This window comes from Anabrus simplex, chromosome 1 (genome assembly GCF_040414725.1).
Source record: "Anabrus simplex isolate iqAnaSimp1 chromosome 1, ASM4041472v1, whole genome shotgun sequence".
Taxonomy (NCBI): Eukaryota; Metazoa; Arthropoda; class Insecta; order Orthoptera; family Tettigoniidae; genus Anabrus; species Anabrus simplex.
Window position 1 is genome coordinate 810,307,437 of NC_090265.1, and position 12,041 is coordinate 810,319,477.

Sequence of the window (12,041 nt, forward strand, 5' to 3'; positions counted from 1 at the left end):
CAAGGTGTATTTACAATGTTCAAATAATTCACTTGGATAAATCACTGACAAACATAACCTCACGCAACGAAAGAAACAGAAATCACACAATTCAAAGACGAGGATAAATTATGCTGGTTCCCTTGTGGAAATGCATTATTTCTTAGATTACTGTACTGTTTGCATTTTTAAATGCATTGTACTTCCACGGAAAGTGCCTGACGCCCTTAAAACATTGTGGCTTATCAAACTTTCACATGACGAGGGGGATAAAGTTTCTCGTTTCCGTGTGCATTGAAACTTTGCACCACATTACAATGACCCCCGCCCTTGTACGATTCCTCGGCTGGCACTTTCTCCTTTAAAACCATAAGACCGTTTGGGCTGGTCATTAAAAGAAAGCAATGCAGTTTCATTGGCAACGACAATATTGTTCGGTACCTACGAACTGAATATGAGCCACGCTTTTTCGTCAACTGTCGGCATCGCAGGTGTTCGCGGATTCTGTCTTTCCGCACACTACCTTCTGCGTGATATTACGGCGTTCCTTAAAAGGTTGAATACAAAAGATTTCATTCAACTTAGATATTATGAAGCACAATGTAGATCGACCGAAGTAAGTGCAGAAAGCTACCCCTCCATGTCCGGAACATGCGTTTTATCATGACGCGGATAAATACTGAATTTAAATTACTCTGTAACATACTATTGTTTTAAAATGTAAAGGCAGTTTCGAATTAAAAGTCTGAATTTCGGTAATGGGGCCGACATTGTACTTCGAATTACGAATTATCCGTACTTCGAATTAAACAATTTAAATAACATGCAAAACCGTATCTCACGTTTCCGGAAACGAGAGCTTCTTCGAATTAGGAGGGATTCTGAATTAACCGATTTCAAATTATCGAGGTTCTACTGTAGTACGGAAACATTTGCCACAAAATGTGATAGATCATCTTCGATACCGTATTTTCTCACTGCGTATACTTGTGAGCTCTCTCCTCGACGTTCGAAGGCGATGTCGGAGTCGATTAGTAATGCCCCTCGACTATGGTGCTCTAAAAAAATTCAAAATGTAAGGACAAGTTTTTGTAATAAATGCACATATAACGTGGCCGATAGCTGTTGTTAACTCGTTAGAGATAAAAGCTGAAGTAAACGATTGCGTATTTTTTAATGTTATATACTGAAATTAAGTAAGAATGGGATAATGGCAGAGTACATCACTGATTCAAAGGATAGTTTGTATTTTCTTGGATCTAGTAAATTTTTGGGAAGGCTGTTCCTTTGTAGCGAGGAGGTTATAGTTTCTATATGTGTGCTCAAAAGTATTTTTTCATGATACATATACGGTTAGGTTACATGACGCTGTTTGAAAAAGAAAACTGGAACGTTTGCCACAGAGGCCTTTGGAGGGATACTATAATTTCTTCAGAATGAAAGTACACTTTCATGTAGTATTGAAATTTGAAAAATAACGAACGAGTAAGCTGTAGTGTGGGTATCATCTGCGAAAATGCAAGTTTTGAAAAACCGATTGCCGTTTCATACTCATTTTATTGTGTATAGCGCTTTTCCCGACTTTTACAAAAAATCGTATATAACAATCCGTTGTAGCAAGGAAATTTTCATCATTATGAATTCTCGCTATATCGGACTTCTACTGTAGGTTGAAATTGAATAAAAATTCTGTGTTTTGTAGAAGTAACTATTAGTTATGCTACTGCATGAGCAGTAAAACTGAATTTTACCAAACTTAAAATGATAGAAGTCTGAGAGACACCTCTTGGGAGTTAACGTTCATAAAATAGGTCAGGAGTGGGTTTAAGCTACAAGTACCTCCTGGATAGCTAAATGAGGATCGGTGATACAGGCAGTCGGACTATCCATAGGAACTCCTGACAATCGCACACAATGACATATCCAAGTAGTAAAGAGTTCCTCTCAGAGCTCATTACCGAGAAACACTGGACCAAATATTAGTCTCCTCCAACTTAACGTTGAAAGTATTAGAAAGGTGAAGTCCGACTACCTCCCAAAATTCTTGCTGGAGAACATTACTGATATTGTCACCATATGTTTCCAGTGAAGAACAGTTCTGAAGTAAAGGTCGAATTCCTAGGTGTACTGCACTTAGAGCAACATACCACAAGGTGTATGGAGTTGCCACGTATGTCCGGAGCAATATAAATGAAGCCTCATTGATTTCTGAAAATGTGGACACATATATACAGTTGTCATACAATTGCATGGCATCAATGTCACATGTTTACAAGCCAAACAAGACACTCCTGCCTCATTATGTCATACAAACTGCAGAACATCCTGCAATTTACGCAGCCGATTTGCAACAGTCATCGTGAATTTTGGAAGTATTGTGACAATGATGGAAGTAGAAGCATGACTGCAGAATAAGCTGAGGAGTACAATATCTAGTTTTTTATGCCAAATATCAGGGTACTTTCAGGTCTGCTGCTTGGGGCAAGGATTCAAATCCTGACTTGTGTTTTGTTTGCTGCAAGGAAAGTGGCTATCCCATGAACCCCCATCGCTATTTGCTTTACGTTGCACTGACAGATAGGTCTTATGCGACGATGGGGTTCGAACCCACTATCTCCCGGGTGCAAACTCATAGCTGCATGACACTAACCACACGGCCAACTCACCCGGTATATCCCATGAACTTCATGAGATGTCTTAGATGCATTTCCTCACAGCCAACACAGACCTGTATTAATACAAATTAGTATCGCAGTACCTGTCATTCCATCCAACACCACACGCCCAATGGAACCTTCAGAAAGCTGGCTAGAATAATTTTTCTGTGGAACTTGTTAAGTGCATTCACCAGATCCTTCCATCACATACGAACCACCAATGCTTCATTGGTCCAGTTGCAGCAAATAAATAAAAATGCATATGCTACGCAGATATCGTGAAGAATATAATCCAGGATGGAACTAGGGAAGTGAAATACTGTACCCTGAGATAGCAACCAAACTTTTGTCCAGTTTGGACATCTCAGGAGCAAAAATGGACAGAAACAGTTGAAGAGATGAACATTACCCACTCAAGCACAGGTGCATGGAGTCTTCTTAGAAGAATGGGAAGATGTGCGCCAGTATGCAGAAAATATTCAAAGTCACACCAAACCAAACTGCCTTCTCACATCATTACTACATCAAGAGTACCTCCTGATAAGAAACATTCCAGATATATTAAATTGACAGATTCACAACCTGAAAATGACGACATCTCCCTTATCTTTTAAGGCTCCTAGATTCGATGGCATCCATCCCGAATTTCTGATTCATGCAGGAGGAAATTGTAAGAAATGGCTGGCATAATTCTTCGCAAACATCCTGTTGAACCGTCACATCCCATTGGGGTTTAAGGTGAAGATAACTTCTATTTTGAAACCTTGCTAACTAAGCAATAAGGATGAAATAAGGTAGAAAGCTACTGCCCCAGTCTTAGTTGCAGCTATAAGCTTATCAAAAGGCTGGTCTATAACAGAATAAGTAGCACTAGACTAGAGCATATTCCAATTTATCAGGCAAGCTGTGACCAAATTTTCTCTCTGACATCCTTCACACAGGCATGATACCAAATGAAGTTTAAAACATCTATGGCATTTTCTGACCTTACTGCTGCCTTCAACACTGTTTGGAGGGAAAGCCTAACCTAGAAAATTCTAAGAATCATACCCTGCAGAACATGGCACAACTTGATAACGTGCTGAGCGACTGGAAGTTCCAAGTAATCTTTGGAAGCAAGATTAACAAGGAGAGGAAGCTTTACAATTGATTACCCCAATTGATTCACCATTATTTTGCAACTTGTACGTATCTGACCTTCCTCACACTTTGTCCAGATAATTCTGCTATGCCAACGATCTAACTGTACATCACAAGAAACTGGAAAAGACAGCAGAGATGCTGACTGAAGACTTGTCTATGGTGGAGACTTGCTTCAAAATCAGGCAATTTTACCATGTCTTGCTTTCATTTGAATAATATTTTGGCAAACGTTAAACTGAACACCACTTTCAGCAGCAGAGTTAGTCATAATTGGAACCCAAAATATCTTTGTGCCATCTTGGACCGAACAATGTCCTTCACTGTTGATAAACTTAACCATAAGAGATAGGTATTTGATTTGACTTGTCTAAATCTATTAAAATACTACTTAAAATAGCTTAAATTGGGTCCGCCCTGCTAACACACTTCATTATAATTGAAATTTTTTAATTCATTCCTACATGTTCCAGGAACATTATGCATTCCCTTCATCACTGAAGTCCAATCAAAGACCAGATCCATGGTGTGCCATACATAATGGTACTGCTCCCAGGTAACATAGCCCCATGGAGCTCCTCACATGGTAGTAGTGATCGCAAGTAATGTTGAGCCATGGCGTTCCTCACATAATGGTACTAATTACAAGTAGTCTCATGGTTCTAATATCATCCCTTGGTTGCCCCTTTTAGTCACCTCTTACGACAGGCAGGGGGATACTGTGGGTGCATTCTTCGTCTGCGTCCCCCACCCAGGGGTTCTGGCGCAATCACATTTACCCCAGATTACTGGCTTCCACTGTGGACAGGTATAATGCACCTGATTTGCACAGATCTACTGCCCTTATCAGAGAACTTCATAAGGGATCTGCCACTTTTAAACAGGCTACAATCATGTCATCCAACTCTGTGTGATATTGCTGATATAGCTGCCAGGGGTTTTAAACCTCTAGATGAATGAAAAGGTAAATGGATAGCAGCAACAGAAGTGCACCTGCATAAAATCTTCTCAGATGCTGAACTCGTACATGGATTTCAGCTACCGTGCAAGACCTGGACTGCCCTCAACAGAATCAAACGGGCCATGGCAGATGCAACAATGATCTACACAAATGGAATAAGTTGCCAAACCATTTACCTCACTGTCAGTGACTACAAGATTAGTGCCTATCATGACAGTGAAGAATGTTTCCTGCTGCCAACTCCAGAGGCTGTGCTGTGGACTGAAGGACTGGACATTCAGTTGTGAAACACATGTAACCTTGCTCAGTTCATCGCTGCGCCTAGAAATACCGCCATGTGACAATGTTGAGGAGGGAAATACTGACCCGCAGTACATATATCGCTTAGAATGAAAATTCGTTGATACAGGTCATACAATACTGAACCATAGATGACAGAACCTTTCTGGTCAGAGTTCTAAGTTGAAACGTTACATAGCAGTTTATCTAGGCGCAACGATGATATATATGTGTATGCATTTGTTGTCAATGAAAGAGTGTATTAGCCATCCAACCATCCATTATCTAAAGGCTAAGCCTTGTCGCTGCAGCCACATCCCACAATCTTCAGCAGTCCTTTTCATCGTGACATAAGAAGCAAAACCCAGCTGAGTGGTTACGTTCCTAAGGTATGATAGATGCGGTCTTCTTCTCGAATTCATCCCTAGGACCTTACCTTCTGGAGAAAGGTGTCGTGTCGTAGGATGTGTCCAAGAAATTTAGCTTTTCTCTGCTCTACTGAATAAATTAAGGTCCGTTTCTCATGAACGTCATTCAATATTTAGATATTAGTCTTCTTTTCTGTCCAACTCATCCCTGTCAGTTTTCTCCAGAACCACATTTCCGCAGCTTCTAGTCTTGATAGTGCTTGTTTTCCCAAAGTCCAGGTCTCGCAACCGTACGTTAGCACACTCCAAACAAAGGTTTTAACAAATTTCTTCCCGGTTTCAACTCCTATGTGCTTATTTAACAATAGATTTTCCTTGCTTTGAAACACTTGTTTTGCCATAGCAATTCTTTTGAGTGCTGTCAGGCACTGATTATCATTGGTAATAAAACTACCCAGATAAAATTCTTTAACCTGATCTATTTTTGCACAGCCTAATTTAATGTTTGTTTTCAATTCAGTCTTCTTTTCAACGACCATCATTTTCGTTTCCTTTGTGTTTATTTTTAGCCTGAACTTCTCTAACGTGTTCTTTAGTATACCGAGCATCCTAGTCATTTTGTGCTCTGAATCAGCTATCAATGCAATATCATCTGCAAAGTGAATACCACAAATTTGTTTACCATTAAAATATATCCCTTTAGTTTTTTCTTTTACTGTTCTATTAGCGAATTCTATGAAGATGTTAAACAGATAAGGTGATAAGGAATAGCCTTGCCGCACTCTTCTTATTCTTGCTTCTCTTGTCAATCCATTGATTCACATTAGGAAAACCTTCCTTCTTTCACTACTGATGTACTGTGATGAAGGATCATTGTAATAAACTGTTACAACTTTTCTCTCACTTCAGGTTATGAACATCCTAGAGCTTAAACACTGATTCCTTTTAACCAGATAACAAATTAATTCTTCACCACCATTCGGTAGAAACTACAGTTGTACAATCCTTGATCCCCATCTGACTTGCAATTATAAATCCTAACAGAAAAATGAACATCTACAGGTCGTTTTGGGAACTATTCAGTTAAATGCTGATTCGTGGTTCTGCATATTTCTTTAAAGATGCTTGAGACATGCATAATATTTTTTTTCACTTCCAGATCGCTTAATTCATGCTGTCACCGTTACACCCATACACAAAATCTTACTATTTAAACCACTGTATTTCCATTAATTAGAGAAGCTATAAACTATAGTGGAAACAAATATTAAATAGTAATTGCACTTGCTAAGGTGATATTAAGATTTGCAAAGACTAAATCCTTTTCAGCTGTACGATCCAGTCACTTTTAACACAGTAATGCGATGAACTAACCTTGTTACATCAGGTAGCCACTGAGCTGTGAGAGAAGGCCACTCCAAGGCATGTGTCATAACCAGATCATAGAGAAATGGTGTATTCTTCTTCCAAATTTTGTATTCTTCATTAATAACACGTTCCTCCACAGCATCATCAAACGTTTCTGCTGAACAAAATACAAAATTATATCAACAACACTAGTTAAAGGTAAAGTGGACCAAATGTACAACCTAGCAGGAAAGAAATATTTTGAAGCAATATTTTCTGTTAATTTACATGAAATAACTTAATCACTTTTTTGTTTTGTTATTTGCTTTACGGCACACTGACTTTTTTTGGCGATGATAGGATAGGAAAGGGATAGGATTGGTAAGGAAGCATCCATACCCTTAATTAAGGTACAGCAGCATCTGCCTGGTGTGAAACTGGGAAACCATGGAAAATTATCTTCACGGCAACTGACAGTGGAGTTCAAACCCCTATCTCCCAACTGCTAACTCACAGCTACAAGACCCAAATTGCATAGCCAACGTTTCAAAGTGCAAATCTTCAGCCAATGACAGACCATTCGTGCCACCGTCAACCATGATTTAGTATGAATACCAAAGACAAATAACATGTTGAAATAGTTGAGAGGTAACTACGGACCTCAACACTGCAAAAGCATAGATTGCGCCACTTATGATTTATTGATTAAATATAGCAATTATTATAAATTAAGGTACAATCTAATAATTACCTTGTTTCTAACAATCTGATTTATACTATCTACACGCATGCATAAATTACTTTCTTACTTGGCATGAACAATACAATCGCAAACACTCAAAAACAAGTAGGTTGGTCTTCCAATCAGAACTCCTCTTCATCTGCGAGTCCGTAGGTGACTGAACAGCCCAATATGGTAGGCACAGAATTTTCCGCACAGATGGCAGACAGTCCCAGATGGAGCAGCCATTGTTCACCTATTTTGTTCTTTTTCCTTACTTCATTGGCTATTCGCCTATGGTTTTCTTCAAAAAGTAGTGTGCCGCAGTGAACTATAGATCTCACAATGAATGGTTCAGGGATGTCTTCTCCTAGTTGTTGACATCAAGGTGGCACATCTTCACGTTAGCCTTAATTACATCCTTAAATCGCTTCCTCTGACCTCCCAAATGACCCACTGTTAGCTCAGAATAAAACACTTGCTTGGGAATGCGATTGTCGGACATGTGTATTATGTGCCCTGTCCATCATAGCTGACGTCTTAAAACCATGGCTTCTATACTGGTGGTCTGTGCTTCTTTCAAGTATGCTGACATTGTGTCTCTATCTTGCCAGGTTATATGTAAAATTCTCCCTAAACGTAGCTGGTGATATTGTTCCAACTTTTTAATATGGCACCTGTAGCATGTCCACGATTCAGATCCATACAGTAAGCTGGGAACTACAACTGAATTGTATACGAGGATCTCTGTTGCAACACTGACATTATGATTGTCAAATACTGGGGATCGTAGTTTGGCAAAGGATGCTCCAGCACGATTGATTCTAAATTGGATTTACGAATCTATATTTGTGCTAGATGAGAGGATGCTGCCAAGGTAAGGAAAGGAGTTTACTACTTGAAGGCTCACTCCGTCGATGGAGACACTGATCAATGTCTTTCTCCAGGAACTGGATGATACAGAATCTGTGACTTACTGGTATTCAGTTTAAGACCAAAGGCATTCAGAATTAACACTAGTTCTTCAGACTGAGTTACAACTTCATTATCATCAGCAAAAATTTTAATATTCTAATGAACTGAATGAAAATACCTAAATAAATTAAAGATTTTCAAGTTTTTCTTCCCCATTGTATAAACAAGTGTTTAAAGAAGAAAAAGAGGAAGGAAAGAAGAAAAACTTGAAGATCTTAAATTTATTTAGGTATTCTCAGTCAATTAATTAAAATAATAGGTAAAACTTTTTATAACCCTCACCAGGATAAGTAACAATCATGGCTGACGGTGGAGAAAATGGACTCTGCCATTTGTCGAAGAATATGCCAATGAAACGTCGCTCCTGTAATTACAAGATAGTGAGAAGTTATGACCAACTTAGGCGGTATAAAAAGACTTAAAACGATGAGGCACTGTTACCGACAAAGTAATCATCATTGTAGTGTGGAGGAAGAATGGAAAGAATAAGCATATAAAATTAATAAGAATAACTCGCTATCTTGAATTATGGGAGTGACGTTTCAAAGTGCAAATCTTCAGCCAATGACAGAGACCATTCGTGCCACCGCCAACCATGATTAAGTATAAATACCAAAGACAAATAACATGTTGAAATAGTTGAGAGGTAACTACGGACCTCAACACTGCAAAAGCATAGATTGCGCCACTTATGATTTAATATAAGACAGAGAGGCCTAAAGCCGCTTCACGGCCCTAACCTGTGCACTTACGCCCCCAGACCACCTTTTCTTGATCACAGACCAATGGTTTTGTCACTAGCCGGACCTAACATATCCAGACCAATGGCTTTGTCACTAGCCGGACCTAACATATCCAGACCAATGGCTTTCTCACTAGCTGGACCTAACATATCCTGACCAATGGTTTTGTCACTAGCACCTAACATATCCAGACCAATGGTTTTGTCACTAGCCAGACCTACTGAAACATATCCAGTCAAATGATTTTCTGACTAGGCAGGCCTCTGAAAAGTAACACTAATGGTCGGGGTAGACGAATGCTGAAAAATTATTCCATACACGCGCATAAAGTTTAACATACATAGGAGGAGGGAAGGAAGATTTATATCAAAATTTAGCGTACCTTATTGGAGAGCATCTAAAAAATAGTTTGTTCCCTCAAAAATCAGTACTTCTGACATAGCAACCTCCGTACGGAGCATCCTTGTTGATTATCATAGCAATGAAGAATTTATTTATGACCGAAGCAACTAACCACGAATAAAGTGAACAGCCCAACCAAAGTTGGTACTAGGAACTAAGTAAAGTTGGTACCAAGAACTAATTACGTCACATCAGTTGGTACCAGTCGCCAAGAACTGACTTACATCCCCAGTGATAAATGAACATTAAACAGCGGTTCTGCGCTGGTGAGGGTTAGAAAAAGTACCAAATATTAAAATTTTATGTAATGATAATTTTCATAATATTTCACTAGTATGTTTATTCCTTGACATGGTGAATTAGGATATGCATATTGTTCCTGAAACATGTATGAGAGTAAATAATATTAAATAATTAAAAGTGTATTGACAAGGTGGACCCAACATGAACTATTTTAAATAGTTTCTTTAATAGATTCTTCACCCTTAGATGGCACAAATTAAACAGTTTCCCATCCAGTCTATAATTTATCTGTATTCCTGCAAGCAGAACGTCCTTGACTAGCTGCTTAACAGCAGCTATATATAATGAGAACAAAGTGAGGGCAATCGCAAAGCCTTGCTTAACCCCAGTATTAATACGAAATGGCTCTCCAACAGAGTTGACACAAATAACAGCTGCCGTCATATCAGTGTAGAACACTTTCAAGATGGAAATACATTCATGTGGAAAAACCATACAATCCTAAAATCTTCCACAAAGCATCACAGTTTACAGAATCAAATGCCTTAGCGAGATCAATGAAGGCAATAAAGAGGTCTATTCTGTTCTCTACATTTTTTCTGAAGTTGACGAGCTGTGAATATCACACCCGTGGTTCCTCTAGAAGGCCTGAAGAGACACTGGCTCTTGAAGGTGTTATATAGCATTTCCTCCACTAAGGGTAGTATACGATTTGTCAAAATTTGAGCAATGAGCTTTCCCAAGGAAGACAGTAATGATACTCCCTGACAGTTATTAGTCTGTTCAATCACCTTTCTTAAATATTGGAACTATAAGACTATCTGTGAAATCAGGAGACATTTCTTCAGTGTTCCAAATTTAAACAATCAGTTCATGTTAGTGCCTTATGAGTTCTTCACCACCTTCTATGAGAGCCTCCGCAGGTATACCATCAAAACCAATGGCCTTGTGTCGCCTTGCTTGATTAACAGCACGCTTAACTTCATCCAGTGTTGGTAGGGAGCCAAGTTCTTCTTTGATGGGTGCTTGTTCTATTGTCATACACCGGTTTATCAACAACTGATTCCTGATTCAGGAGACTTTCAAACTGCACTTTCCGTCTATTCATGATGGAGAACTGATCTTTTAGAAGTGTACTCCTATCACTGGACCAGAGTGGATTTCTACCAAAGGTGGTGGGATCACTTAAACTGCTTTCGTGGCTTGGAACAATTTTCACGAAAAACGTATTTTAACATACATCATTCATGTACATATAATAATGTTAATTTTTTAATTATTATATCAGTTATTGTGGACAATTATTTAAGCTAGAACAATTGTAATGACTATGTTTTCACCCGTATCATGTGACATTCTTATTGTGATGTTTTAATTGTATGTTATGATTGTCAGCTGAAGACGACCTTCACAAGGTTGAAACCGGTACTGTAGAACAATAAATATATTGATTAGGTGGAAGCTTCAAAACTTCATATTTGTGGAAGACTGCTGTGCATGAATTCTTTCAGAGTAAGAGTGTTGCTGTACATCAACAAACGCACCTTACTTGACGACTAGGAAATATGTTCAATGGCAAACAGATGCACTATGACTGAAGGATTCCTAATCACTGCAGCCTTCATCCGGCATTCCTGTCGAGTAAGACACCCTGTCCGAACGACTGGTCCGCCGTTGAGGACTTCCTGGGGAAGTTTCCCATCCCAAGGGGAGGAGAGTACCCTAACCACTACCAGTTCATGAGTAGCGCCTTCACAGCCAGTCCTGACATGACCTCATCCGCCTCCACAACCATTGGGAATCGAAGTGAGAGGTTCTTCCTCCACTTGTTCGCCGTTGGGTCTTCAAGTGATTGATTCCAGTGTCATTTCCTCCACTGAGGGAACAATCATCCCACCCAAAGCCGCTGGCCCCTTCAGGGAGTCAGGTTATTTATCGCCACCCAACACTCGGCGTTAGAAGTTTTACAGCCGGGTGCCAGACCAGCCAACCCTCCTCCTTTCTCATTCCGGACTTGGAACCAGACAGTGGCGGACTTTACATGACAGTACGGATGCATATTTTTGGGGTGTCAATTAGGAGCGTGTTACCTACCATTTTCAAAAACAATTTTTTTTGCAATTAATTCCACCTCTAACACTATTTTTGTGTGAATGTGCATCATACAGAACACCCCCATATTCATCGACTGATGGGTTTATGAACATCAAACGCATCAACTGATGA

General features: G+C 39.3%; 1 protein-coding gene across 2 annotated transcripts in view; it reads right to left on the bottom strand.

Moving 5' to 3' along the window:
• The window catches only part of Caf1-55 (chromatin assembly factor 1 p55 subunit), a 116,463-nt gene that overhangs the window by 82,590 nt on the left and 21,832 nt on the right, over positions 1-12,041 (bottom strand). The window contains exon 2 of one of the 2 annotated variants that reach the window (XM_067146902.2): positions 6,759-6,906. In XM_067146902.2, coding sequence (XP_067003003.1) covers positions 6,759-6,906 — 148 coding nt within the window. Of the gene's footprint in view, positions 1-6,758; positions 6,910-12,041 lie in introns of both variants that reach the window. The other variant, XM_067146892.2, reaches the window with a different exon arrangement.